The 27,637-nt window shown below is 42.3% G+C and overlaps 1 protein-coding gene across 7 annotated transcripts in view; it reads left to right on the forward strand.

The window, feature by feature from the left end:
- KCNK2 (potassium two pore domain channel subfamily K member 2) overlaps window positions 1-27,637 on the forward strand; it is a 128,776-nt gene that overhangs the window by 31,461 nt on the left and 69,678 nt on the right. For 4 of the 7 annotated variants that reach the window (XM_032102989.1, XM_032102991.1, XM_032102990.1 and 1 more), the window contains one exon: window positions 21,807-22,117. In XM_032102989.1, the coding sequence (XP_031958880.1) occupies window positions 21,807-22,117 (311 nt within the window). Of the gene's footprint in view, window positions 1-18,699; window positions 18,773-19,123; window positions 19,443-19,621; window positions 20,081-21,806; window positions 22,118-27,637 lie in introns of those variants that run through there. The other 3 variants (XM_032102994.1, XM_032102995.1, XM_032102993.1) reach the window with 3 other exon arrangements.

Below are 27,637 nucleotides of genomic sequence, written 5' to 3' on the forward strand. Positions count from 1 at the left end.
GTTTGCTTTATATTTGCTCACGAAACAGCTTAGAGTATTGTGAGCACTTATGTACACATAGGAAAGTTGATAGAATGGTAAAGCAAGTGCTGGCACCACGTTTTGTTTCCTCAGGCTTGTAACTCTACCTCTGAAGAACTCTCTGGAGGTTGCTGCAGGATCCCTTCAAAATTTTCTTCTGCCGCCATTCCTTGGTTGACAAGGATCCATTCAGGGATGTTACCACCATCCCTGGAGTGGCAGGAGGGATGCAGGGACTGTACCAGAGGTTGTAGAGATTGATCTCTGTCACATCGAAGACAAGAGACCAGATCATATTCCCAACCATAAACAAATGGCTTGAGGTTGCACAGCCTCAGTAGGTCTGACGGTTGGGTCTTCACCTCCTTTTTGGAGAGCTCTCATGGTGTGAGTCAGTGAGGCCATGGAAGCTGTTTGTACCTGTGAACCCATCCATAGAGCAGAAGAGATCCGCCTTCACCTCAGTGTTGCTCTCATGTGAACGAGGCAGAGCCTTGAACATGGGGTTACACATTTGTGTGAGATCATGTTTAAGTACTACAACACCGCAGCTGCCCAAACTGCTCTGGCCAACTCTCCAAAGACAGGCAGGCAGATCAGCAGGGTCCATCTGCAGTGTGCACATTACAGGCTGAGCCTTGTGTATGTAGTCTGATGTCTCACAGAATAAGTATTTGCTTCTGAAGAAGTCCAGGCAGGCAGAAATGAAACACTGGAGCTGAGTGCAACGTTTTGAAAGTAACTATTAACTTATATTACAAACTTTTTGTAAAGATGTGCTACTTCTAGAGTAACCTGCGCTATCGCAAAGAACCAAATCAAATTTGCAGATTGAGGGAGGTGATTCTCCATTACTCTCTGCTGAGACCCCATCTGGAGTGTTGCATCCAGCTCTAGGATCCCCAGCATGGGAAGGACTTGGACCTGTTGGAGTGAGTCCAGAGGAGGCCACCAAGTTGATAAGAGGGATGGGTCACCTCACCTGCAAGGAAAGGCTGAAAGAATTTAGTTTGTTCAGCCTGGAAAAGGCTTTGGAGTGACCTAATTACAACCTGCACCTGAAGGGAACCTACAAGAAAGACAGACAGAATCTACTTACAAGGGCATGTAGAGACAGGAGAAGGGGCAATGGCTTCAAACTGAGAGAGAGTTGGTTTAGGTTAGACAATAGGATTAAATTCTTTACTGTGAGGGTGGTGGAGCACTGGAACAGGTTGCCCAGAGATGATGTGGATGTCTCATTCCTGGAAGTGTTCAAGGCCAGGTTGGATGGGGCTCTGAACAACCTGGTCTGGTGGAAGGTGTCCCTGCTCATGGCAGGAGAGTTAGAAGATGATCTTTAAGGTCCCTTCCAACCCAGGCCATTCTATGACTCTATTAAATTATATCTACTACTACTGAACTTTTATTGAGGCCTTTAGTAGAATGCTCTGGTGCTTCAGATAAGACATTGACTACTCTCAAATGTTACTGTAATAATTTTAAGGAATTTTGAAAACCATTGGTCAAGAAGAGTATAAAAAAACACAGTTGCATATATAATCTGGCCTGGGACTGAAGTGGAAAGACGTATATATAGAAATAACATGATGAAAAATGATAGGCATTCTCACACTTTTGCCACAATCAGGTGTCTTCATACCATCAGCAAACAGGAGCAAGACACTCAGGGGATACTACATGCTACTGCTTCCCTCATTCTTTGTCTGTGCTGCTGGGAGCTGAGTCCTTTCTGACAATTGCTGTGACAATTGCTACCCGAAGGGACAGCTGTGGCTTTATGGTGGTCCTGTGAGTTACTGAGAAAGGGCCTGTGCAAGCCACAAAATCAAAGGAGAAAGTGACAGTACTTGTCCTCTTCAAGGTGGGCCAGAATTCTTGCCTTTAACAAAGTGTATGATACAAAAGTAAAGTTAATTGTAAAACTCAATTGGGACCAGTACTGTAGCTCAGTGAAACCAGTATTTCACTGCAGATGTTTAACAAGACAGTTCTTCTTTTTCATTGCCTGGGCCCTGCACACGAACTGTGTTGCCATTTGCCTGTACAGCAAGTGTTCTGGGAATCTTACTTACAACTGTTGCAAGAGTATTGGTTCTCTTGCTGAATAAATACAGCCTGATATTAAAAAATCCAAAAGAAGGTAATACATAAGCTCTGCCTTTTTACTAAAGGTAATAAAAGATTAATTTAATGAACAAAGAATTTGTAGCAATCGTTATACTTCTGGTATGCATCAAAAATACACAATATAGTAAAAAGTTGCATCTGAAAATCCTATACTGTATACGTAAAAGAAGAAAAAACTGTTTTAGCATAAGTAAAATCCTCAGAGAGAAGAAACCATATGTTACCAACCTTGCAAAATACATGTCTTTGGTCTTTTAGGTGTTTCATTCCTTTAATCTTGTCTTTATGCAGGCTGTAAGGAGGCTGGGATACTTATATTCAAGAATGTAATTCAGCTTTCTATTCAACTGAGATAAGTATCCAGCAGAAGGGGACAGCCCCATGAAAAGCTCATCCAGACTGCTATTGTGTGGTAAAAAGAAGGCACACAGATGAGGAATGAAGTCCTCTATAGAAGTTTTCTGTAAGTTACAGATGCTACTGCTTCCACAGAAAACTGAGCACTTGTGTAAGGATGAGAACATCATTTTCAAAAGTACAAAGCCATGGAGTAGGGTGGCTTAAAAGATCATGTTTAAAACAAGTGGATGTAAAATGTCTTGCAGTAGAGGTATAATGACAGGAAAGAAAAAATGCTTCTATATCCAGGAAACACGGTTATCAACAAGCTTTGCTTAAGTGTTTGGGATTCCTAGTAAAAGCTGTCCAGAAATCCTGGGTTTAGGTGTGGGTGGAGAACAGCTTCTCCACAAAAACTCAAGTATACTTAAAGGTACAGGCAGACAGAACTGTGAGGGGACAGTGATGGCAGAACTGTGGATGCCTCCAGGACTTGAGAGTGTGCTCTAAAGCAGCCTCTATGTTGGACCTCTTGTTAAAAAATCACCAGTTCTTCAGAAGAGGATCATTCCTTGCACAGGTTGGCAGTCCTCAGAGTTAAGAATGGGGGAAAGTCTATAGTTCTCTATACTGAACTCTCAAACATTCTTTCAAAATACTACAGCTAGGCAGACATTTGTCTGGAAACCTCTGTTTTGGCTTCTCAAAAATGTATTTACTGATCCACTGTGCACTGTGTACTTTTAATCTTAAACTAACATTAAAATGTGCATCAGAGGTCTGTTTCCCATAATCTGTGGGAAAAATGATGGGATGAGAACTTTGCTTTTACTAAGTTTATTCAACCTTTCAGAGTGCCTTAGCCATGCACAGTTTTTCTGCATGGATGTAATTATACCCTGTACTTTAGCTATGGGTGCCTATTTGCATCTCTGCAAAGAGAGAACATGGGGATGTTTGCCAATCATGAAAGACCAATGCCCTCATCCAGGCTGGTGGCAGACAGAACAAGGCATCAGGAGTGCACATCTGGCACAGTGGGAACAGGGCTCTGTTTCTATTCTTTGCTACCATGAGCTGGAGATGGTGAGAAATTTTTTTGAGGTGTATTAAAATATCTTTGATGACAGAAGCCAGTTCTTCAAGAAAAAAAACTTTGCTCACAGAAAAGCACTGGGCTAACTGAAGCTTCCCATGGGAACCTGCATTTCATCTCTGCTGTAGACACAATAGTGCAACTACTTGATACTGCCAGGCTAGCTAAGGTGTTGGATCAAGCAGAGTAAAACTGTCTCTTACTATTCAATATTCCAGGTGAGGCCCTGAACTGCAGTAACCCATCTTCTGACCACCTGACTACCCCTGCAGTCAGTGCACACACTTCTTCTTAGTTTAGCAGCATCAGTTGCCTTCTTTTTTATTTCTTCTTCATCAGCATCAGCCTCTGATGCCCTTTGATAAAAGAAGAAAAGGGTATTTATCCAAAGTAAGAAAAATAATTTGCAACAGCCGAGAAAATGGAGATGGAAAAGTCCTGAAAAGAAAATATTTCGATAATCAAACAACTCATGGTCAGCCCATACACACTTTCCTGATTAATTTTCCTTGCTCTATCCACAAACATCTATTTTGTTCCCTGTGACTGCCCAGAAAGGGTTGTCCTCTTATTCCCAATGATATATTTTTTTTCTTTTTCACATAGGAACAAGCACAGCCTCTTCTGCAGTTTACAAGCACATACTATAAACAGAAATATATTGTAGGAGAAAGTAACCTTGCTGCCATATGCAAATATCAGAGAAGAATGTGAGGATTTGATTAGAAAGGGTAAAACAGGTTTAGTAATATGAAGAAGTAGCAAGAGCAGAAAAAGGGTGTTCCCACTGCTTTTTAAATCTGTCTTTAAATTATTTACTTGGCACTTTGACAGCTCACAATTTAAATTTTTTCATTCATCTTAATATTTAATCACAGTTTTTAATTATACTAGTAACTTGAGGCTACTTCTTAACTCAGCAATAGCTTCATCTTCTATTAATAAATGGCACATACCCTTGGCTTTGACACTTACTTGCTGTGAGTATTTCGGCTTTGGTAGAACATGCAGTTCAGGACACTGTTACTGCATCTTAAATCTCAAATCTTCTTAAATTATCAGTACAGCATTTAACCCTGATGATAATAATTTAGCATTAAAATGTTCAGTCTTCACTGCAGTTCTTAATGCTACTGTTGCTAAAATTACAGGAGATCAGAGAACAAGTACTTATAAAAAAAAAAAAATCTTATTCCAAAAGATATTCTTCCAGATGATTTTTCTTCTCAGTCTGCAGAAGAGACAGACTGGTACCTGAGAGCTGTGGGTTGGAAGAATGTTACATCTCCATGTGTGGCTGGCAGGGTTTGGGATGAAGGGTTTGGGGTTTTTTTTTGAGCTGCATGCCAGATGAACTCCCTTGCTGGGGTTACAGCACTCATGTGGCACTGGGCTGCATTGGTTTGGATGCTGCTGGGGAACAGAGGCCATCCAGCCCAAATCCACCAGGGAACACTAAAAGATCTGGGGCTTGCTGAGCTATCTACTCTCCCCACAGCTCTCTGAAATCTATGTGGCTCTGTGATGACTACAGAATGTGATTTATGGGTTCAAGAAATTTGACCGTCGTTCCCCTGAGCCTCTGAGACCAAACTCCTGTTTTTTCAGGCAGTGTGTCAGATAAATTTTTTTTTATAAATTGGCCACCCTCTATTTTACAATGTTAAGTTTGTGTTCTCATCCTCCTTATTGAGATATTGCTCCAAAAGTTGGGTCTTCTCTTGCTTTTTGTGATTTCCAGCCAAAATTTATTCACAGAATAAATTCTGATTTTGTTGCCAATATGGTTCCTTAGCTCAAAAAAGACTCTTTGATTGATCTACACACAGTAATCAGATGTCTTCTCAGCATTCCTTTTGCCAGACTAAGTGAGCTGAGCTCTTCCAGTTTCTTTTTACATGATTCATCTAGAAATCTTTATGGTTTCTCTTTGGATTAATTTTTGTGGCTCGCCAATGACTAGAACTAAGTGCACTTTTCCTACTGACACTTCACCAGGATTGGCATACAGCACTCTGATGGCACTTGCTGGCCAAACCTCACCTCCTATGTACTGTTGATACTAGCAAAAAAAATCAGTATGAACAAAAGTGTGGATTTAAGAGAAATTTGATTAAATCAGACTACAAGGGCCAAGCTTATTATGCGGCACATCTTTGTAGTCACACAGTGGTAACATGGGGATCAGGAACCAGAACCCAGTGGCTCACACAGGTAGTGCTATTTGTAGGTCATCTGAAAGGATCAGTATCACAAATATGTGATGTTAGGTGGCTTTCTGCTCAAGGGGCTGGCACTCTGGGTTTCATTCATAATGTACTAACCCTCTCCATCCACTTATTGGAGACTTACTGCTGGTAAAAATTTCTTTCCTGTCAGCTGTGGCCATAAAGCTTATCTTAGACTCAGGTTGAAGCAAGGGTTTAAGCTTAATTGGACTGTGAATAGTCTAAGGCAGAAGTGTATCATTTCCTGTGCGATGTTTTGCTTTGAACCAGAAGAGATCAACACCAAGAGGAAGAAGAGAAGCATCAGCTGCCGTTTCTCCCAAGCTCCAGTGTTACACATCCATGCTACATATGTGTTAGTTTACCTCTTAACCATTAGAAAGATTCTTCAGGGTTATAAGATCCCACCCAGGCACTCGCAGTAATTACCACTAAGAGCACTCTATGGTATCTGAAGAAGAAGCAGGGAAAGTAACACACATTTGGTGTCAGAAAAGCAAAGGAAAATGTGAGGGATGGAGAACTTGAAATAGCAGGTAAGGACTACAGCTATTGCATCTGGGCTTCTCATGAAATTCATCAGGCAGAGAGATTAAAGGAGCATTTTTTCCCTTCAGAAAAAAAAGTTTCTAAAGAGTGAGGTGCACAAAAGCTAGCTACTCTTCTTTTTCCATTAACCTCAGGCCAGAGGCAGTGGATGTAATTTAATAACCTACAATTAAAGGAGAGCAGTCTAATTACCAGTTTGTGCTAAAAAAAAAAAAATTTCAAGAGAGTCCCACTCTTTGAAGGAATGAAATTCTGAGAGAATTAATTGCAAGTGAAATACCCAAAAGAGAAATTTATTTAATATTTTTTAAAAAATCTGATTTTTGCTGTTTATGGGATCCTAATTTTGAGATCAGGCTACAGTAGAGAGACCAAAATTGAGAGAGAAACATGGTATGAGATTCTGACTTACATTTAGAAGCATGTCTTAGTGTTCCAGGCTGGAAAACACTTCTGGATGAGAATGCAAGTTTTAGAAAGAAAAGAGATGATGCTACAGAAGATTGGGCTGACAAACTAGTCTTAGTAAAAAAAAAAAAAATAAAAGGCTGACAAAATAATAAAAAAAACCCTTTAACAATTCAGTTCTCATATGGAGTGAATTTATGAAAAGTAATGTGAAAGTTTCCATTTGTCAGAAAAAAAAATGGGAACAAAGCAATGTCTGGCCTTTGATAGAGCTACTAGTTTGTCAAGAAACAAAGCTATCTATGGGAAGCTGTACCTAAAAGGAAATTAAGTATAGGTATTCTGCACAGCAGAGAAGATTTTTCCATGGAGATTGCTCAGATAGAGCCCTATTTGAGATGACTGAAATGTGCCCTTGAACATGAATGGTATTGTGGCTTAAAAACTGGATATTGATACCCAGATCAATATGAAACCTTAAATCAATTTGGATACAAAGAAAAAAGCCCAGGTTGTACAGTGACAAAGTCAGTTCAATAGCAGCTGTATACAAACTAAATGTAATTGCAAGGCAGTCTCTTGAAAACAGAATTTTACTTGTTATTGAGGGAGACAGAAGCTGGAAATATGTGTAGTGCTTCTCCTTGCAGGGAGACTGCAAAGCTAGAAGGCCAGAACCATTTGGAGATAAAAAGAAAAACAAATTAAAAAACTCCAAACTAAATTAAGATACAGGCAGCAAAGGAAAAATTAGGAGGGAAATTTCACATACACACACACACACACACAAAAAAAAAAAAAATTAAAATACTTATTACTGTTGTAAAAGAGCACTGAGGAACATGTAGAATGAAAATCACAAGTATTTAAACATGTGCATGATGAAAGAAACTTTCTATCCATGATCATGATATCCATTATATGTTTTGGAGATTCTAGAAACGTCCATTACAAAGGAAAAAAATGTCCCAGTTCTCTCAGTGCATACTTAGTACACAAAGAGATAAAGCCCAACCTGTCAAAAATTTCTTGTCCACAGGAAACTCCTAGTGTTCTCAAGTCACTGTTTTCTGGATCCCTTTGATAAAAATGGATGTAACAGTGCTTTTTCACCTCAAAGAATTACTGAAATAGAGACCACTTCAAAAAGTTTAGCATGTATATGCTATTGTAATGAGGCCAGTGCACACATCTTACCTACCTAAACTTCATAGTCTGTACTAGAGAGAAAATTTATGTTAAGGAATAAATTAATAACTCACTTTGAATAATTGGCATTCTAAATTAATATGTGACTGTGTTTTGGCTTGATTCATACGCTGATTTTAAATATGATGGGTAAGTGGTTTCTATCGTAGTTCCCCTTTATCCAAATCCAAGATGCATGTACTTTTTTAAGGCACAGTTTTGTTAGTGTTTGCCTTTTGTGCTTTCTGCAGTGAGTATTTTCTGAGAGCTGCACTCTGCTGAACACCCATGGCAACTTCTTAAGTGGACAGGCTATTCCTGTGCCATGGTATGTGTGAGCGCTTCCCATTTGCCAGAAGCAGGTGCAGGCTGACTGTCACTGCTGTGCTGGGGCAAGATGCAGCTGTGCACCACCCCCTTGTCCCTGCATCTGCCAGACCCAGTTCCCATGGCGAGGGAAGCCCAGGCCCAGCTGGAACATGAGCCACAGCACGCTGTAGCCGGGCGTTGGTCTGAAGGCTCCATGCAGCAGGACCCTGGGGCGTGCCAAGGCTTGCAGGGGAGTGTAAGTACAGACACTGACACACAGAATGTGAGAACCGACTGCTCCAAGTTTCCAGGCTTCCTTTGAAGTCGATGGGAATTTGCCTGAATCAGGTACACATAAAAATGGGATAGAAGTGTTCCGTTTTGGCCTGTTAGGACATGGGTGTCAATAGAAAATGCTTTATTGCTGAAATCATAAGCAGCTTGCTAAATATTTTGGGCTTAACAATACTCCACCCAACAGCTTGCTGGTTAAAGCGTTCACAAGGAGGTAGAAGATGTGAGCATAGATCTCCTCTCCTGTTTCCTGAGTGGATGTTTCAGCCACTGACTTGCACTAAGTGGTGACTTTGTTCTCTCCCTTTTTCCTCCGACTCTTCCCATTTTTCACTCTGTCCTTGTTAAGCACTTTAAAAGAAGCCCACCAAAACAATGCCTGGGATCTGAAGTGTGGACAGTTCCTCCCTTGAGAGATTTAAATCCCAGATCTTGACAGGGTTTAGTGCACTTCCTTTCCTTGGTGTTGCTCAGTGCCTAGCTTCTAGCGGTTCCTGAAAGACCGCTGTGAGTTCCTCTCATGGGTGACTGACTTTCCTCACACAGGAAACTCAGACTCTGACTTTGGACTGCATCTGATGTGTTTAACCAAAGCTCAGTGAGTCAGTGTAGAGCATGGTGACTCTGAAATCACTGTGCCAACTAAGTCTGAAGCTCAGAAGAGCTGAGGTGAAATCACAACTGCTAATGACCATAAGAGAGAGATAACGATGGCTGATTTTATTTTAGTGATGTAAATAAAATGTGCTGCATCAATACACAGTAACTGATGAGATGTGAATCTGGACTGGAAGAAAGACAGGGTCACTTACCCTTGTCCTCCCTCATTGAAGGCAACTAGACCATGTAATTCCTTTCACAAGCTGGTGACCCTCCAGCCTCCAGCTTGACATTGTACATTCTGTATAAGTAATAACTAGGGCTTTTAGCTAGTGTGTAAGTGCAGTATATGTAGATAAATATGTAGATACAAGAGATGTCTTGCATGTGCAAGTGGGATATTGAGGATGAATTGCTGTTAGGATATCAGTAATTGTTACATACAGCTGTAATGTTACTTACTTGGAGGGAAACATGGCTGTCTGTGACACTTGAAGTATAAGTTGTATTTTTCCATAAATGGCTTCTTGTTAAATATTCCACACAGCAGCCACTATGCTTACATTCTTCCCTAAGTGGTCATTTTGAATGGCAAGCAGTTCAGCACTTATTGACAGGTTGCTTTCTTGTCTAAAAATAGAGGAATGTGTGTATCCTTGTACACAGCAGGTAGGCAAGTAATAATGAAAGTGATTGATGATAAAAAGCTTGCTTTCTACTCTCCTGTCATCAACAACCTATTGAGATCAAGAGAACACTGGGATAGAAATTAATCTTCCCTGAGTTATTCTAAACAGTCAACTGATAGGAGATTTCTTTGATCTCATTCAATTGAAATTGATTAATTCTGTTAATTACTCTGTTTGAACTGAGTTAGCAGGAATTTTCTGCGTGTTGCAGCATCCTTGATGGTTTGCCTTCTTGCATGCCAAACAAGTAAACTTGGTAAAGAATTTGAAAAATGATGTCAACCTAGTGTTTGCTGACTAAGACTGATAATGACTATCAGTGATAAATACCTGTAGAAATTATCAGATGTAATTTGTTTGTGTACTTGGATTTTTTACTGAAACTGTCATCGGTTAAAATACATAAACAGTCCTTGGGGCAGGAACTCCTGAATTCTTCTGCCAGGTAAATGCACGAACACTAAGCTAGGAATATTTTCTCTCCTTCTACCTCTGTCCATTTCATACTTCATGAATCCTTAATCCTGTAGGAAGAACTGGGATTACATTAGAGTACTTTAATACCTGCTGGATTATGGGATTGTCATAAACCTAGGGCAGTCCCCCAAGTTTCATGCCAACTCCTTATTCCTGATGCCTGCTGGGAAGGTTCCGATTAACATTTATAGCGCAGGACTAACCTCCTACCTGGAATCTGGTTTTTTTCCAGTTGGCAGACTGAATCTTTAGAGCTAGAGGAGGTATTTGGGGTGCTTGGTACTGTACAAATAGTCTGACATACACTGAAGGATTTGCCAGATACTGAGGACACGGCTGCTTAAGGTTTGTCAGCCATCCTGAAATCTGTCTTTGCTTTATCTAGCTTTCAGTCAAAAAGAAAACTAATTTATTGTGCTAAAATGTTATTATTAAAAAAATTATCAGTGAGTATTTCTGGAGAGAGGTATGAGAAATGAAACAATAAAATGTGTTGTAGGTACCTGTTATTTTAGCTAAGCTTCAAAGTGGTTTGTCTTTCCCATGTAGCTAGTACGGACTTAAGCCAAAATAACTTCCAAAATACTTACCACAGCCCTCTGGTCCTGGGATCCAGTTCTCTTCCATCCTGCCTGATACAGGCTCTATAAAGATGCCTTTGGAGTGCCCTTCTGTGACACTGTAGCTCAGCTGGAAGTCAGCAGCTAATTGACTCTGAAGAAACCCTTTATGCAATAGGAAGGCAAAGCAGCCTGACAAGCTCAGTACTTGCTCTGGGGGCAAACAGGTAATTTACCTGTTTCCAGTAAAATTCTTTCTGTTGATGGGAAGGGAGGTGATACTTGCTGAGCACCCACGTGAGTACATTACTATTTATAACACTCAAGTGTAAAACTTCTTGTGCACAAATATGTAAGTGGGAACAACAAATACAGCTCTGTAATATTTCCCAGAGATCAGATAAAATTACAGGGCAGTGCACTGGAGTCCAGTAATGTGTTAGGTTCAGTGATCTCTTAAGTGTGGCTTGCTTGAACTGGGCTTACTTGAACACTGGAGTGATAGGCTCTCTCCAGGAAGGTTAAAGATGTGGATTTAAGTGTCTTTATGCAGAAGAAACAATTAGAGTCCTTTTTGCTTATTCTGAGAGAGTCTTGCAATCATTGCACTATTATGCACTGGAGGCTTTTCTTTTATTTGTGTTTTAAAAGAAAGCATATTTACTGTTTGCATAAAGTTTGTCCTGCTAGCCTTCCAAAAAGGCCAAATGAAGGGCTATTTTCTGGATCAATTGGGCATAAGAATTGGGCATAATGTTGAGCAGAATGGTAGGAAGCATGTTTGTGTCCAGAAGCAGAAATCTTGTTCAAGACCACCAGAGGTGAAAACTGAGCCACACAGAAATTAAAATAAATTTCTTTTTTTTGGGATCACTGTTTTGCTTCTAGACACCTCTGTCCAGGTCGGATGTTATGCCTCTCACTTGCAAAATGATATAAAAGCCCCCAAAGGAGCTGACAAAAGGGTAACTCCAGAACTGAAGGCAACACATACATGCAGTGGGAGTACCATAATTAAGCCAGTTTGCCATGCTGAGGGATCAGGGTTCCCAGTTTGAGTGTGCTGCTGGGAAGGCCACACCTGCCCTGCCTTTGGAAGCTGGCAATACTTTTGTGTTTTATGCTGCACAATCCTTGGCATACAGCAGCTTGCTCTGAATTCCCACACAGCTCCTTGTGTGGGGTTCTGCTCTGATGTACAGCAGATATATCCAGGATATCCAAAATCCTTCACATCTGGATTACATGTATTTTTGTGGATTTGCTGGCTGGAGGAAGGACCCCACTCCCTGTGACCCTGTAAGTTAGGAGTAAGGGATGGGGTTTTTTCCCACAAATCTACTTTGCTAGTTATAACATTGTGATCAGGGCTGACTTTCCAAAATATTCCAGGCAATTTTTATGAGTTAGTAAAATCACCAGATCTTCCCTCTAAAATAAAGAAATTGCCAATAAGTCCACAAGAATCTGGTGCAAATATTCAGCCTGAGGCTTCTTTGCTCACTGCTTTTGTTGTATTTCTTTCACTGAGATACTCTTACTGGATAAAGCCTTAGGTAAATTTTTTGAGTCATAATCCCCTTAATATCCGAAGTTGTTATGAGAGAGAACATGAAAAGCTAAGAAAGCAATAATTTCAGGAATTGGTTTCTTTATGGCTTCTCTATTAAATTTTTCCTGGCAATCATGCTCATTAATTTGCTGTACTCCCCTTTTTAACACACACACTCACAAAATCACAGAAAGTTTACAAAAATTGTTGTTGCCAATATAAATAATTTAGAAAAATAATTCTTTTTATTCAAGAGTACCTTTTACACTAACATAATGGGTTTTTTTTACAATTTTACTTGCCCATTTATGTGATGGGGCAATTAATTGTTTTGGGAAAATGATTAGAAAAATATTAATCTGTTGAGAATTTTAGAAATAGAATAGCTTTTATGTCCAGGCTGCTAAAATGTAATGGAAATTTCATAATATTAATTTTAGCTGTTTTATGGGAAGGGATCATACAAAATAACTTTCTCACCAGTCACAGCCCTAAGCGCATCTGGTTCTCTTTGGTGCCTGGGGTATTACATCTGGGGTATATTTATATTTGCTGTGCAAAGATGAAAATATGGGCCAGCCCTGTATTTTCTACCTATATTTTCCTTGGAGCCAGAGCCCAGCTTTTAATGTTCCCATTACCAACAGAAAATAAAACATAAAACTGTACAAGCTCATGGCTGAGTTTTCTTGCATGCTTGACATCAGTGGCAGGACACAACTGAAACACCTTTCTTCTGGCAGGAGTATATAGATTAGAAGCCACTTTAAAGCTGAAAAGATGAGTATGAACCTGTAGCCTGTTCTCGTGCCAACACAGTCTATAGCTGCCAGTCAAAGATTAAATCACCAAGCCCTGAATTTCAAGATTACACTTTAAAGAAAATAGAAGGAAGTGCCTTCAAGGATGGAAGTGCTGAGCAATGCCAATGCATGATACATCCGAATGGCAGGAATTTATGTTTCTTGTTGCCCAAGCACCTTATGTAAACTGGGCTCTGCTCACCCAGCTTTCTGCCTGCATGGTGTTAGTGGCATCTTTATCACAGCAGAAAGAACAGGCTTTAGAACAAGCTACTGAGTTTAAAAAAAAAAAAAAGTAAAAAGACTACCAAAAGCTATCTTTCTCTAAAAAAATCTGTAACATCCTTTTCAGACATATCTCTATGTAGCTGAACAAAGAGTTTGCCAGAAAACAGTCTCTTGTGCATATTTGAAAATAATTCATAGATTTCATTACACTTTTATGGCTAAAGCCAGGTAGAGTAGAGTCTGGGGGTTTTATAACATAGATGATACTTAATGTTCTCCTTTTTCATCGCCTCATTTGTATTCTTTATTTCTGCTAGCAAGTCCTTTCATTATCCCTGAATGATACTTATTTAGTACTGCCAGGGCTATTTTCTCTTGTTTTCTCTTTGTCCGGTTTGTTTTGTTTCTGCCAAATCTTATTTGTGGATTACTCTAAAAAAAATCACTAATGCTATTTTAGGTGATTTCCAGTGTCCTCTGTCTGTATTTTATTTTATTTACAGATTGTCATGTCATAGGTCTGTGTCACTAATTCCAGAGTTCCCTAAAATGTGGATATAGTACTTTACAAATACAAAAAGTCCTCAGCTCCTCAAGACATGGTTTAAAGTAAGCTTACGGACTCAAGGAAAACTCTCTTTAGAGTCAACACAAACTTCAGCCATTCTCATCAGGCCTGAGGTGTGCAGTCATATGTATGTTTTTTCTTTCAAAATACTCCCTGCTCTTTTCCAGTCTGCAAAGACAATACAGAGATTATGTTTCCCTCTCATAAATCATCCAGTACCACCATGAAAATCAGTTGCATGATTGGTACTATTGGGTGTGGACAGACAGATATGAAATCTATATATTCCCATTGTCAGCCTCTTGTTATGAAGAGACCACAATGGCAAAAATGGAAAACAAATTACAAGCCAGCTATTTTGTAGAACATTTTGGTGACTACAGAAAAGCATTTTGTAATCATCCCAAAGCACTACTAGCTGTCCCTCAAGGAGATCAGTAATTCAAAGTACTAGTAAGTTTTTTCTGTGCATAAATAATCCATAATAATGGTGACATATGGCAATTCACATTTATCACTGATGAGAATGGCACTGAAACTTAGTTATAATCATTGGTTCTGAAGCTGTCCAAGCATAATAGATTTGTGGAAACAAATATGAAATAACAGTGGCAGAACATGTGATAAATAAATCCCATTAGGTCCGGTAACACGACACAGGCAGGGAGGAAATCCACCGGGAGATCTGCAAGTCAGTAAAGAAAAATATACACTCACAATATTAATTACAACAGTGAATACTTTATGGGTTCTAAAACAACTTCCCTCTTGCTGCAAGTGGATAAATAGATAAGGCTTACTAGCAATGGAAAGAATTAGAACCTAATTAAGACTGAAAACTGAGCTGTATGAAAATAGATGAGCACATGTAAACATTTTTTCTAGTAATTGATGAGGTGAGAAACAATGGCTTTTCTGCTTAATAAATAATTTGTTACACTGTAGGACAGACACTCATGCTAGGGAGATAAAACTCATTAATATTGTGTGGTGCAGTCGGTATGCTGGAGGAAAGGGATGCCATCCAGAGGGACCCTGGCAAGCTTGGGTGGTGTCACTCAACATGAGCTGGCAGTGTGCACTCACAGCCCAAAAAGCCAACCAAATCCTGGGCTGCGTGCAAAGGAACAGGTCCAGCAGGTCAAGGGAGTTGGTTCTCCCTCTCTGCTCTGCTCTGATGAGTCCCCACCTGCAGTGCTGCATCCAGCTCTGGGGATCCCAACCTAAAAATGACATGGAGCTCTTGGAGCAAGTCCAGAGGAGGTTATGAAGTTGATAAGAGGACTGGAGCACCTCCCCTACAAAGACAGGCTGAAAAAGTTGGGGCTGTTCAGCTCAGAGAAGAGAAGGCTGCGTGGAGAACTCATAGCAATCTTCCAGTATCTGAAGGGGACCTACAGGGAAGCTGGAGAGGGACTTTTTGTCAGGAACTGTAGTGATAGAACAAAAGGAAATTGATATAATTTGGAAAGAGGGTAAATTTAATTTAGATATTAGGAAGAAATTCTTTACTGTGGGGGTGGTGAGGCACTGGAACAGGTGGCCCAGAGAGGTTGTGGATGCCCCAAAGCTGGAGCTGTTCAAGGCCAGGTTGGATACAGCTTTGAGCAACCTGGTCTAGTAGGAGGTGTCCTTGCTCCTGGCAGGTGAGTTGGGACCAGATGGTCTTTAGGGTCCCTGCCAACCCTTAACATTCTATGATTCTGTGATTCTGCAGTACATATTCTAGTTCCCCCGCGTATGCCTAATTAATTTCAAACTGTGAATTAGAACAGATCATGTATTTTTCAATGGGACTGTTTTAGGGCTTTACCATTTCTAGAGGCAGAGGAGGGCTGAGTATCACTCAGTTGCAAGTGTCTCCTGCCTATTGCCTTCTCCCTAGTACTGGGAGGGTGTGTTTTCAGCACGGTCGCTTGAAGCAGTCTGGCATCCCTACTGCTTGTGAAGAACGTGGTCTGCCTTTTTGTTTGCTTCAAAGAGAAGCAGGCTGTGTGCCATTAGTTCCTCGTTTAGTTTAAATTCCCATAGCAGGATACAACTAATGGTTTAATGGTGAAATACAGTGACATGGCATGGCCTTAATGTCATAATTATCCATAAAGAACTGGCAGAGATCTTTTAATGGTTCCAAAGAAGTCAAGAGACAAGTCATTTGTAACTCCTGCTGAATAAGTAAAACGAGCCTTAAAATTAACTTACTATATAAGTCCAGTAGTGTTTCTGCAATGCTTTCTGGTAATAAAACTTAGCAGTAGAAGAGGTTTATCCTTGACTTTAACTGGGTGTATGGTTTGGCCAAATATTGAAGAGAAGCTTTCCTGCTATCATGTGATGAGGAAGAGGAGAGGATGCTGCACTCAGCAGGTCCCAAAGCCTACAGCAATGCACTGTTTAATCAAAGGCACAGGTCCCCTGTGGCCAATTAAACAGGTGCCCACATTAATAAGCTGCTGTTGAAGTCAGTGAGGCAAATGCTCTCACTGGAACCCTTGTCATAACAGTCCCTTGGGAATGTACAAATTCTTGGTAACTAAATAAGATTGAAGAAGGCTGGAACCAGTGGTGCCTCCCATTACACAGCTGGTTAAAGGAGAAGAGCATTTACTGCTCCCAAAGCTGGGGGCTTGGCAGAAGCCTCTTGCTCTGGGCACAAAGCAAGTGTTCTTCATCACCTCCCAGGGAGGGGATGGCTCCTGAAGTAGGAAGAGGAAAAGAAAGTGCTAGTGACAGGTAAGAGTACTTTTTACATGAGACTTTTAAATGGGTCTTTATAGGGTAATATTTCTCTGGAATAACTATTTCCTTACAAGTGACCTCCTGTCCTATCAAAGCTACGTTTAGATCATCTGCAGCTGTTATTTCCATGAATATGAGATTGCTATGTTTATCATGCAACTTTGACTTCCTCTGCATGCTGCATGCCTGTCTCTCTTGGCTGAGCCTACTTTTAATATTTCAAAGAGTTGAGCAGCTTCCAGCAGCCACCGTCTGTGAGTATTGTGGTCATCCTAAACTCATGCCAATACATTTTTAGACAGCATTTGACAGTCCCGTACTTTGTGAGTTTTTCCTCATGTTAGCGTGAAATACACAAGCACGCTTATACTTAATCTTAAAAACATTTTTTTTTTCCAGTTTGTTCAGATAAATCTCCTTGGCTCAGCAGCAGACCCATTTGCTTGCAAGGCTGGAATTCCATGTTGTAGCTCCTTTTACTACTTAATTTTTTCTGTGTTGGTTAGCAGGAAGTTTTGCCAGGGCTGCATTTTAGAGTGTTTGTTTAGTAAAGCTCAGGCTTGATGCGTCAAGCTGGTCAAATGTCAGTTCCAAATTTGAGGGCAAAATGGTCACACAAAATATTCAAGCAATGTGTGGTGTACATTGCAAAAAAAAAAATAATTGGTGAGCATGACTCCATGGAGTAAAGGCTGGTGCTGTATAAGGCCTCCAGAAAACAGGAGCTGCTGTACACTGTAGTTTTTATTGTAGACTACAAAAAGAATTACTGGATTTGAAGGTGTCTATCACTGCTGTATGTGTAGTGTTTATATCCCAGGTAGAAACGAGAATGCAGAGCTCAAGTCCACTCTAAGTAAGTGGTAAGCTCCAGCTGAGGACTGCATTTGGGATCACAATAGGTGGAAAGTATCAGCAAACTGAAAGTAGACAATGGAGATCTTTACTAGGTAATTAGTGGAAATAACTACTTTCACAGAGACAGCTCTTCAGCTCTTAAGGTTAAGGTACCAACGCAGTCATTCCTGGAGTGGATCTCAAAATGGTTTCTTCCCATTGGGTGGAATCCCTAAATTTAAGGCCTGCTCCAAACCCTCCTGAAGCTATTGGAAGGCTTCCCATAGATTTCAATTTGTAGGCAATAAGTATGACCTTTTTTAAGCTTTTAATAATAATTCCTTCACTCAAGGATAAACAAAATCTCATTCCAAATATTTAGATTTCTAAAGAAAGGCATGTAGTACTATTTTCCACAGTATTTTATAGCAACACAGGTCAGCATGGAGGAAAATGTTCACACCTGTTTTCCCATAGGATGTTCAAAGAAATCCTGTGAACTGATTCTTTTCCACAAGATAGGAACAGGAAGTGCTTACATAGGCTAATGATTAAGAAATCTGCTGGAGAGAAAGGGCAAAAGATGATGTTTTGGGAGGGGTTATTTTGTGTCAAGAAGATTCAGGTGTGAAAATCTTTTATCTTCGAGAATTCCTTGAGCGAGGGAGTATCAGTAGTCAGAAGCAGTTTCTCTTGTGTTTGATGATTGGGACTGTGTTAATGAAGCCAACCCTGTGACTGAAGATCTGCTTGCAAGGGGTTTTTGGACTGGGCCCAGTGGCTGCCGTTACTTGACAGGGGCTCTGCTGGTTCCCAGGGATGGGCAGCAATGAGCTACAGCTCGCTCTGAAATAGCAGAGGCAGCTTCCTGCCCTGTGCTGCATCTTGTGGAGACTTGTGGATGCACTGGGGGAGAGTGGTATGATTGATGTTGCTGAAATTGGAGTCCTAAGTAACTCGATATTACACTCATTTGTATTATGTCACACTGATATGGAGAAGCGTTAAAATAAGTGACTTCTAAAGTGTTTGCTGATGGTGCTGCTGATTTAAGTGGGATTATAGCCCATTAAACACCCGATGTATGACTGTCTTTGGCCATTTTACGGATACAGCCTCTGGCTTTAAATATTTGAGACTTATACCCATTTGTTATGGTGAGTAATTTTTTAGACTTGTTTAGAGTGGTTGAGGGGAAGCAGTTTTTGGTTTCTCTTGGTAAATTCTCTTCTATGGATTTGTCTTCTAGGCGAGTGTAAGACCTCAGTGTAAACAGCCTGACCCATGAATAGTTGTCACAGGTGACAGATGACCAGGAAAAAGGGGAGTTAGCCTGCGGCAAAGACAGCAAGGATAATTTCAGGCTTTTTAGTGGCAGAAAGCCACAGTTGAAGCAGCATTTCCTGATGTATCTATCAGACTGAAATGGAAGAAGGCGGTGCGCAGGCGGTGCGTGCGATAGGAGAGCAGCTACCATCCCTGACTCCTAGATCCCACCTAGTTAACTCCTTGCAGCAGCACACCAGGCTGCCAAGCACCGGGTTAAAATCAGGCCGAGCCGGGAAGGACGGAACCGCCTGGCCCTTCAGCCCCCGCGAGGGCTCCCCGGCGAGGGCCGAGGTGTCCCCGCTTGTCCCCTCTCTCCTGCTAATTCGGTGGCATTTCGGACAGTTCAAAAGTTCACGGGGAGGCTCTGGCGAGGCGGCCGGCTGTGGAGCTGGAGCGGGGACCGCCGGCAGGTCCAGCCTCGCCGGCGGGGTTGGCCAGTGCCTTCTCCTCCCTCTCTCCCTCCTCGCTTATTTCCAGGCGAGACCTTGGTCTCCGCAGGTACCGCTCTGCCTCCCCCCGGCTCCCCTTTCATCTTTCCCCGGCCCCCGTGCAGCTTCTGCCGGCCGCCCAGCTGGGCAGCCTGCGCGGAGGGGCGCGCACCCCCGGCGGGCCGGGAGCGGCGCGGAGCGGCTGCCCACCCCCACCGGCGGGGGGCGCGGAAGGGGGCGCGGAGGGGCGGGGGGGGCGAGCAGCGGTGCGGCTGCTCGCCGCCCCACAAAAGGCACCGCCGGGCTCGGGCTGCTCCGCACGCCCCGCGCACCGGAGCGCGCACGGACACGGACACGCACACACAGGCACTCACACACACACGGACACGCTCGCACGCACTCACACACACGGGAGCGCCGCGATGTGCGATGCGCGATGCGCGACGTGAGGCACCTCGCACTACCCGGGGCCGGGGGGAGACGGCGGGATCCGCGTTGCCAGCCCGCCCGCCCCTGCCGCTCCCTCTCCTCCAGACCCATCCATCAGCCTCTTCCTCTCGGTCTGCTCCCGCCTTTCTTTTCTTTTCCTTTTTTTTTTTTTTAAATTTTTAATTTTTTTTTAAAATTTGCTCTAACTGTATCTACCCAAGCATTGAAAAAATGCCTGCCCGTGGAGCGAGGAGAGGGCACCGGGTCGGTAAATAAGAAGTGAGTACGAGCACAATGGCGTGCCTCCCCGCTCCCAGCCCTGCGGATGCTGCATGCGCCCCTGCTTCCCCCGCACCGGACCCCGGGATGCTCCCCGCGGCGGCCCGGGCTCCTTTTGTACCTTGCCTGGCTCCTTTTCCCTTCCCTTCCCGGCACCCGCTCGTGCCGCGCCCCGGCTCCGCCGCCGGCCGCCTCGCCCCCGCGCCGCTCCCCCGCGGCGGAGCATCCCAGCTGGCGGCAGCTTCCGGGGGCTACCGGGGCTTGCACCCCGCGGGGGCGGCGGGCGGCCCCCGGCGCATCTCACCGGCGCGGGGAGGGGGCGGCGGGGCCAGCGGCGGAGCGGCGGTGCCCGGTGCCCGCTCCTTTGTTCGCCGCCGGCGGCCGCGGCGGTCGGCGCTGCTCCGGGAGGGCTCGGCGGCCCCGGCCGCCCGGGGGCGCTCCCCGGCACCGGCCCTGGCGGCTCGGAGGGGCTCGGGGGCCGCCACGGGAGAGAAGGAGGCGGCGGGAAAGGGGCTCCCCCCGCCAAGGTGCGGGACGGGGGCTGTGCCCGACCCCCGGGTGCCCGTGGGGAGGGGGCCGGAGCAGTGGGATGCGTGACCGCGACGCCGCGTGGAGTGCCTGGCGCCCACCCCGCGGGCTGTGAGGGGTGCCCCCGGGTCCTCGCTCGGCCCGGTCTGGGGCTGCCACTCTCCTCCCGACCCCTTCTCCCGGAGCCGCGGCGTGTGCCGGAGCCCGGCGGGCTCCCAGGTGGTGACTCTGTCAAGTACCACCGCCTTCCCTGCAGGGACGCATCCCATCTCCGCCGTCCTGTGGGAGACTTTCCTCTAGATGTAGATCTGAGCTTTCCCACCAGCGGCTGGAAGAGCTGTCTTGGCCATTTAAAACATACTGGTTATTCAAAACAATTTAAATATAACTTGTGTGGTCACTGCTGTGGCCATCTTCCCACAGGAGACCTTTACCTGCACTTGATTGGAGGATTTTTTTTTTTTTAGTGTAGTTACTGGTAGTCACATGAGTTATCCAAGTACTTGATTAACACACTCCGCTGCTCTTTTCCTAACCCGATGGGTTTCTGTAGCTGTAAATAGAAATACCTGCTCTAACAAATGCACGGCGCTTCCAGTAAGCACACATGTGTTTGTAGCAGAGTTTTCTGAAAGGTGTAATCAATACACAATTAGCCCGTTAAGACCGGTATGATGAGCAATGTCTTATTTTTTATGGCCTGTGTCTGGGGAGTTTGGAAGTGATCATACAACTGTTCTCTGGCAGCATTGTTGGGAACATAGGACAAAATAGGTGAGACAGGGGAGGTTTTGTATTTTCTTCATATTTCTGTAACGCTGAGGTAGAACACAGCTGGAAAGCTGCCTTAGCAGTGCTTGATGAGAACAGCAGACGGTAAAGAACCTCTGCAGCAAAATACTACCTTGGAGTAATGTAATGAAATGCAAGGGTGTAGTGGAAATCTGCTTTTGGGAAATGATTGAATATCATAAGGGGACAGACAGAAAATGTTTGCAAATGTGCATATGCATGTAAAATGGATATTATTCAGAGCAACAGATCTGTTGTAAGCTATCATGGCATTAAGAGAAAGATTCAAGAGTTTAAGAATTCCATTTGGAAGCAACAGAATTCATGTAATCTCTTGGCAAGAAGTTTAGTTAACAAAATCTGAGTGGCACTGTAAACATTAACTTTCTTTTTCTGTTTTTGCCAGTGGCGGCACCTGACTTGCTGGATCCCAAATCGGCCACTCAGAACTCCAAACCAAGATTATCATTTTCTACCAAGCCTACCGTGCTTGCTTCACGGGAGGAAAGCGATTCGGCCATTAATGTTATGAAATGGAAGACAGTCTCAACAATTTTTCTGGTGGTAGTCGTGTATTTAATAATTGGAGCAACAGTATTTAAAGCCCTGGAGCAGCCTCACGAGACCTCCCAGAGAACCACCATTGTGATTCAGAAGCAGACGTTTGTATCTCAGCATTCCTGTGTGAATGCAACAGAGCTTGATGAACTGATTCAGGTAATCCATACCAAACCCCTCATCATCTTGCCTTAGAGGAACAAATTCTATATGGCAGTATTGCAGTGATAAGGGGCAAAACCTTTATAAGCAAAGCTCTGTATTGGCCGAGCGATGTAACGTGTTAAGACCAGAAGTTGAACATTTGCATTTTCATGCAAAGCCTCATGGTTGGAAAGCTATTGCTATTTTTAGGTGTGGTATGCTTGGTAGATGGCCTTTTCACTGAAGCCTCCCATTATGCTAATTAAATGATTATTCATCAGCAATATATATAATTAATAGTTCACAAAGGAATTGGTATATTGATTGTGCCTTACAAGTTCTGTCAATATTTGAAGTGCCTAATTCTGAGGAAGAAGCTACACCATCCATTGCCTTAAAGGACTCCTAATTTACTGTGATTTTATCAAGCTAGCTTTCCTTCCAGCTGTATGTTTCTTTATATTGATTTTGTTTTAAGTACAGGAAAGTACCATGGACTTCCTACTTTGATCTTAAATCTCAATTTTCTCTGCTTCTTAAAGGTACATCCACAAATGATGCACATTGGTGTGTTCCTACTAACATGACTTTACCCTTGCAGGTCACCTGCCTCAGAACCACAGGAAATATTTATTTGCAGTAGCACAGAACTAGATCGGGAGCCTTATAAATCCCCTTCCAACTTAAATCCCATCTTATGAATATCCAGTTGCACCGGAGGGAATAGCAGAGGGCTGCCAAATAACATCAGTTCTGGGCCTGGGACAATGAAACGGGAGGCTGGAGTGAACAGTCAAGAGTTGGCAAGGATTGACTCCTTCCTTAACGGTAGCCATGGGGCTGTCGGGGTCTACAGAGCCCAAGGTGGGACAGGGAGAGGAGGAGAGGGTGTTGGACATCCAGACCATGGCGAGCAGGAACTCTGGATCATGCCAGATGCGTGGGCAGCAAAGATTTCTGGAGGTGTTTTTTGCCAGCAGATATGGCTGGGAGTTTAGAAGTTGAATTTACCTCTCTACACTGATCTGCCTTGAGCATCAACATGGACATGGTTTTTTCAGTTTTAAATATAGAGTTCTGATGTGCTGAGTTATTTTTATGGTACACTACTTATGAGTTTTAAAGGTAAGCTGGGAAAATGTCTTGTATTTTGTGACTTCTCCCCTGCTTCATTGCTAAAACGTGTTCCAAAACTGCTACCCTTTAAATGCCTGTCAGACAGTTCCTGTCTCCATAAGTCTCGACCAGGCATGCCTGAGGAGATGCTGCTGATAGTGATTTAGATGCTGTGTAATAACTGTGCTCCAGTGGTTTGACCAGCAGAACGTGAGATAACCTTTCAGAGAAATATACAAGCACATTCTGATGAAAAATAACTCTTGTAGCTACTATAAATATCCTCCTATGAAATTTTTAGGTCAGATACTGTACTTGTGAAGATAAAAAAAGAAATTTTGAAGCCGTGTTATCTTACATCATCTGTGAGATGGACCTTAAGGCAAAAACTGTTGAAGTTTGCTCTGGAGTACTTAGATATTCTAGCATTTATGATTCTCTGCCCAGAAGCACAGATTGATAATAAAAAACCACTTCATCAGCATTCAACGCCCATTTGATGTTCAGTGTAAAATAAATAAGTTTCAGTACAATCATCAGAGCACAGATAACCATACCAGCATTAGCTTCCATCTCCACTAATGATCTTGCCACGACCAGAAAAACACAGGCGTGTGAACCACGGGGAGGTGACACAGCCTCCCACAGCACGCAGATGAGAGAGAATTGTGGGAAGAGTTTGCTCTGCGTGCTGTTGGGTTAAATGGAAAACTTAATTTGCCCATGTTCCCTTCTCTTTGTCTGTAAAGAGAACCATGAGATGGAGGTAGGAATGTGCTGTTACACTCCGTTTATAGGAGAAGAGCTGGGGCACAGGGAGCCCATTTGGGTGCCTTGCTTTACGCAGAGTAAGTGTTAGTGAATGATATCATGTTGCCTAAGGGTTGGGAAATTCTGCTTGCCCAAAGTAGAACAGGACAGCAAAGCTAAAAGAGAGTCTCAAATTCACTTTTCCAGGTCTATCTTACATGTGGGGTCATATCTGTTCCCTAGTTGCTACTTTGTCACAGAAACTAAATTAGTGAAATACATTTTGTCTCTCTGGGATTATGTCTGACTGCTATTACAATATAATGCAGTGTTTCTTCAGTTTTCATTGGATGTCTGTATGAATAAAAATAAATAGTGTGTGTAAGGAAAAAGTAAATGTTATTTAAGAATTCACTGAAAGCTATAAAACTGAAAATTAATATGTACTAAAGTAGAAGGGAGCTGGAATGATTAGTCTTGTGTGAAGAAAATTACAGAGCTTACGGACTCCAATGTGTTCTTTAATCAAGTATTTACCTTGAGTCAAACTATAATGAAATTCATTACAACTTTTCTTTTTGAACTTAGTATTCTGGGAATCCAGAAACTGTTTTGGCTCTTTCCTGCTAGTCATTGCTCAAGGTGCTTGTCATGCCAGGCTTTTTCAATCTTCACAAACTTCTGCTCTGCTATTTAATCCTTATTCTGAAGCAGGCTAGACTGTCCCAAGACTGTCCACTGGCAGTACAATATATGGTAGGTTTTTCAGGTGAGCACGTTAGAGAGACTACTTGGAGAGCACAAATTCAGCTATAAAAAAGTAGAGTCATGGAGTTTCCAGCACCTTGGCTGAAATCTTCCTTTTGTCACAAAGATGTCTAAAACAGTGTTGTGTGTTTCAATAAATACACACAGGATAGGGATTTTTCCATTCCTGTCTTCTCCATCCTTATTTTCTCTCACCAGTCTCCAAAACCCCAAAACAACAACATATACTGTTGCCAACTTTTCAGGTTTATTCCCTGGGTTTTGAGTTCCTGAAACTTTGTATTGTCACACTGATTGTGTGGCTCCTCTGAGTGTACTAGGTGAGAATTATGCTTTTATAGACATCATATATTTTATATAGATGAAAAATATGGGGCAACAGAGAGCTGCTATGCAGCCTAGAAAATGTGCAAAGTTAATGAAATAGAGTGCTCTGATGATGGCACTGAGGTAGATTCAGCTGCCTCAGAAAAAGGACCTGTGTTTTCCTCATAACTTTTCAGCCTAGTCCAGCAGTGTTGCTCCCATGCTGACAAAAAAAGGACATGGTCTTCATGACCTCCTCTGTCTCTGACTTTTCTGGTCCAGTGTTGCAAATCTCTTTCAATCTAAAGCACTTCAGTTGCTTGTTGCCTCACTGTAGCAGAATATACCTGCAATGAACCACAGCAAGGCAGGACCCTGGGAGGTATATCCAGGTACATAATTCCTCTGCTTTTTGTGAGCACTTCTATTTAGTAGCATATTAAAAATGTGCAGAAGTCATGCAGAGCATATTTATGCACCCAAGAGACCAGTTTTTCCAGGCAATTTCAGCTCCTTTTGCTGTAGCCTGAAGCCAGCATTACCAACAGCGTTAAGTGCATCACTGGATGCTGTCCCCAGTGGTGGGCAGTGCACAGCACTCAGTGGTGGTATATCTAAATTTACAACTAGAGAAATATCCCAGGAGGGAGGCTTGTGAAAGTACAAACACTACCTGGGTGAGTAATGAGAATACAACAGAGTAGCAAGCTGTGTATGGTCTGATGCTAAACTTCACTTTTTAAAAGTTTCAGTTGGAAGGTCTTGCAAGGATCTCACTTATTAACAGATGAGAAAGCCTTGGTTTGGTAAAGGTTATGTGTGATATCTAATACATTATAAAGCTGCAGAAAGAAACGTGGCCAGATTCTTTCCTACTGTTTCTTCTTTTGGAAGAAGAACACACTGCAATTCATCACGAATGATGTTTTGGTTTCTCTGTCTGTGCCTGCTCTAAACTTGGCCCTGCCATGCAACGCAAAGTAACTGTCAGGTGACAGAATAAAAGAGTAAACATAGTTCAGACTGTGTAGATTTAATGTATATGAGACAAAACATATAAACCTCGTCTTCTTTTACACTAAGGATTTTTTATGTCTTCTGTCCAACAATTTTTCCCTCTCCACTGAGCTTTTTGTTGGTAGAAGCCGATAGAAACCTGGGAGTAATCCAGCTACATGCACAAATAACAATGAGCATTAAAGAATGAAATAATTCTCTAACTGGAGCTCTTGTATCTAATTATTTCAATCTACTTCTAATTTTCTTTTAGCTTGTTGACTACTTCCTACAGCAAGCTTACCACTAAACATTTAAAATGTTAGAGACATCTTTCAAACTCAGATGAACAAAATGTATTGCCAGGAACCTAGAAAAAATTCCTGCTATATTTATAGACCTGTGCATGGTAACAAATGTAAAGGGACCCTGGGTTACACTGCTGATGTTCAGGTGGCACTCATGTCCTCATGCAGTGCTGTGCAGCCACGAGATGCTTGTGTCTTCCTTCCTGACATCTCCTGGGGTTGTGTCTGGGAGCAGGTGAGCCTGACTGAATATGATATTCAGCAACATCATAAAATTGTCATTACTGTTGTTTCATACACCTCATTCCCTCTATAGGATCTTGAATATCCTGTGGAGGAAATAAGGTGCGTGAAAAACCAGTGAATTAGCTTTCTCCTTGCCCAGAACTCATGTTGTTCCTAGGACACAAGAATGCGGCCAATATTTTGTGTTATGGGATGTATTGGCAATGAGAAGCAATGGTTTGTCTCCCTGCCAAAGAAAAAACTGATTAAAAAAAAAAAAAAGAGAAGAGCTTTTTATGTAAATACCACCTAATTATATATTGCTCAGCGGTTCTTTGTCTATGTTAACCTTTTAAAACCAAAATGGAAAAAAAAAATTCCTTTTAGTACCCAAGCTAGTTTTTTAATGCATTGCTTCGCATTCAAAAATGGAAAATAAGAAAAATTTCAGTTATATTATCTTAAATATCTAGAATATCCCAGCTAGCTGGTGTGAATTATTATAGTTATCTTAGTGAGTTAATTCTGAAAATTAATAAAGAGTTTTCAAGTAAAGATACAATGGAACATAAGTTAATAATAATAATAATAATGCTTTCTTCTTTAGCAGAAAGATCCTTCAAATATATTTATTCTGAAATGCTAACAAGTGAAAAAAATACTATTGTACTAAACAGCACAATCTTTTAATGTGTTCCAAGTGCTGTGTGTGGTAATTCCTGTCTTATATAGCTTTCATTTTGAAATCTGAACAAGTTTTCAGGGTGCTGCACCAAGCTGTCTCAGCAGTAATACTCCTGTAGGGTTTTAAATCCAGCCCCTTTCAGCATACGTGGCTTCTTCTGAAAACTGAATGCCCACAAAAACGTGCTTGCATTTAAAATAAACAGAAATAATTAATGAGCCACCAGGATTAGCTGAATTCACTTGGATCCCAAAAGTTGGTCTTCTTGAGTTCTGTGTGGGCTTGTGGCTAACGTGGGGAGAACGGCTCCCTGTGCAGGGGTCCACAGTTATGTGCCATTCCTGTTTTCATCTCACATTTGTGTCAGGTGCATTTCCCCTT

The sequence above is a fragment of the Corvus moneduloides genome, chromosome 3 (genome assembly GCF_009650955.1).
Source record: "Corvus moneduloides isolate bCorMon1 chromosome 3, bCorMon1.pri, whole genome shotgun sequence".
Taxonomy (NCBI): Eukaryota; Metazoa; Chordata; class Aves; order Passeriformes; family Corvidae; genus Corvus; species Corvus moneduloides.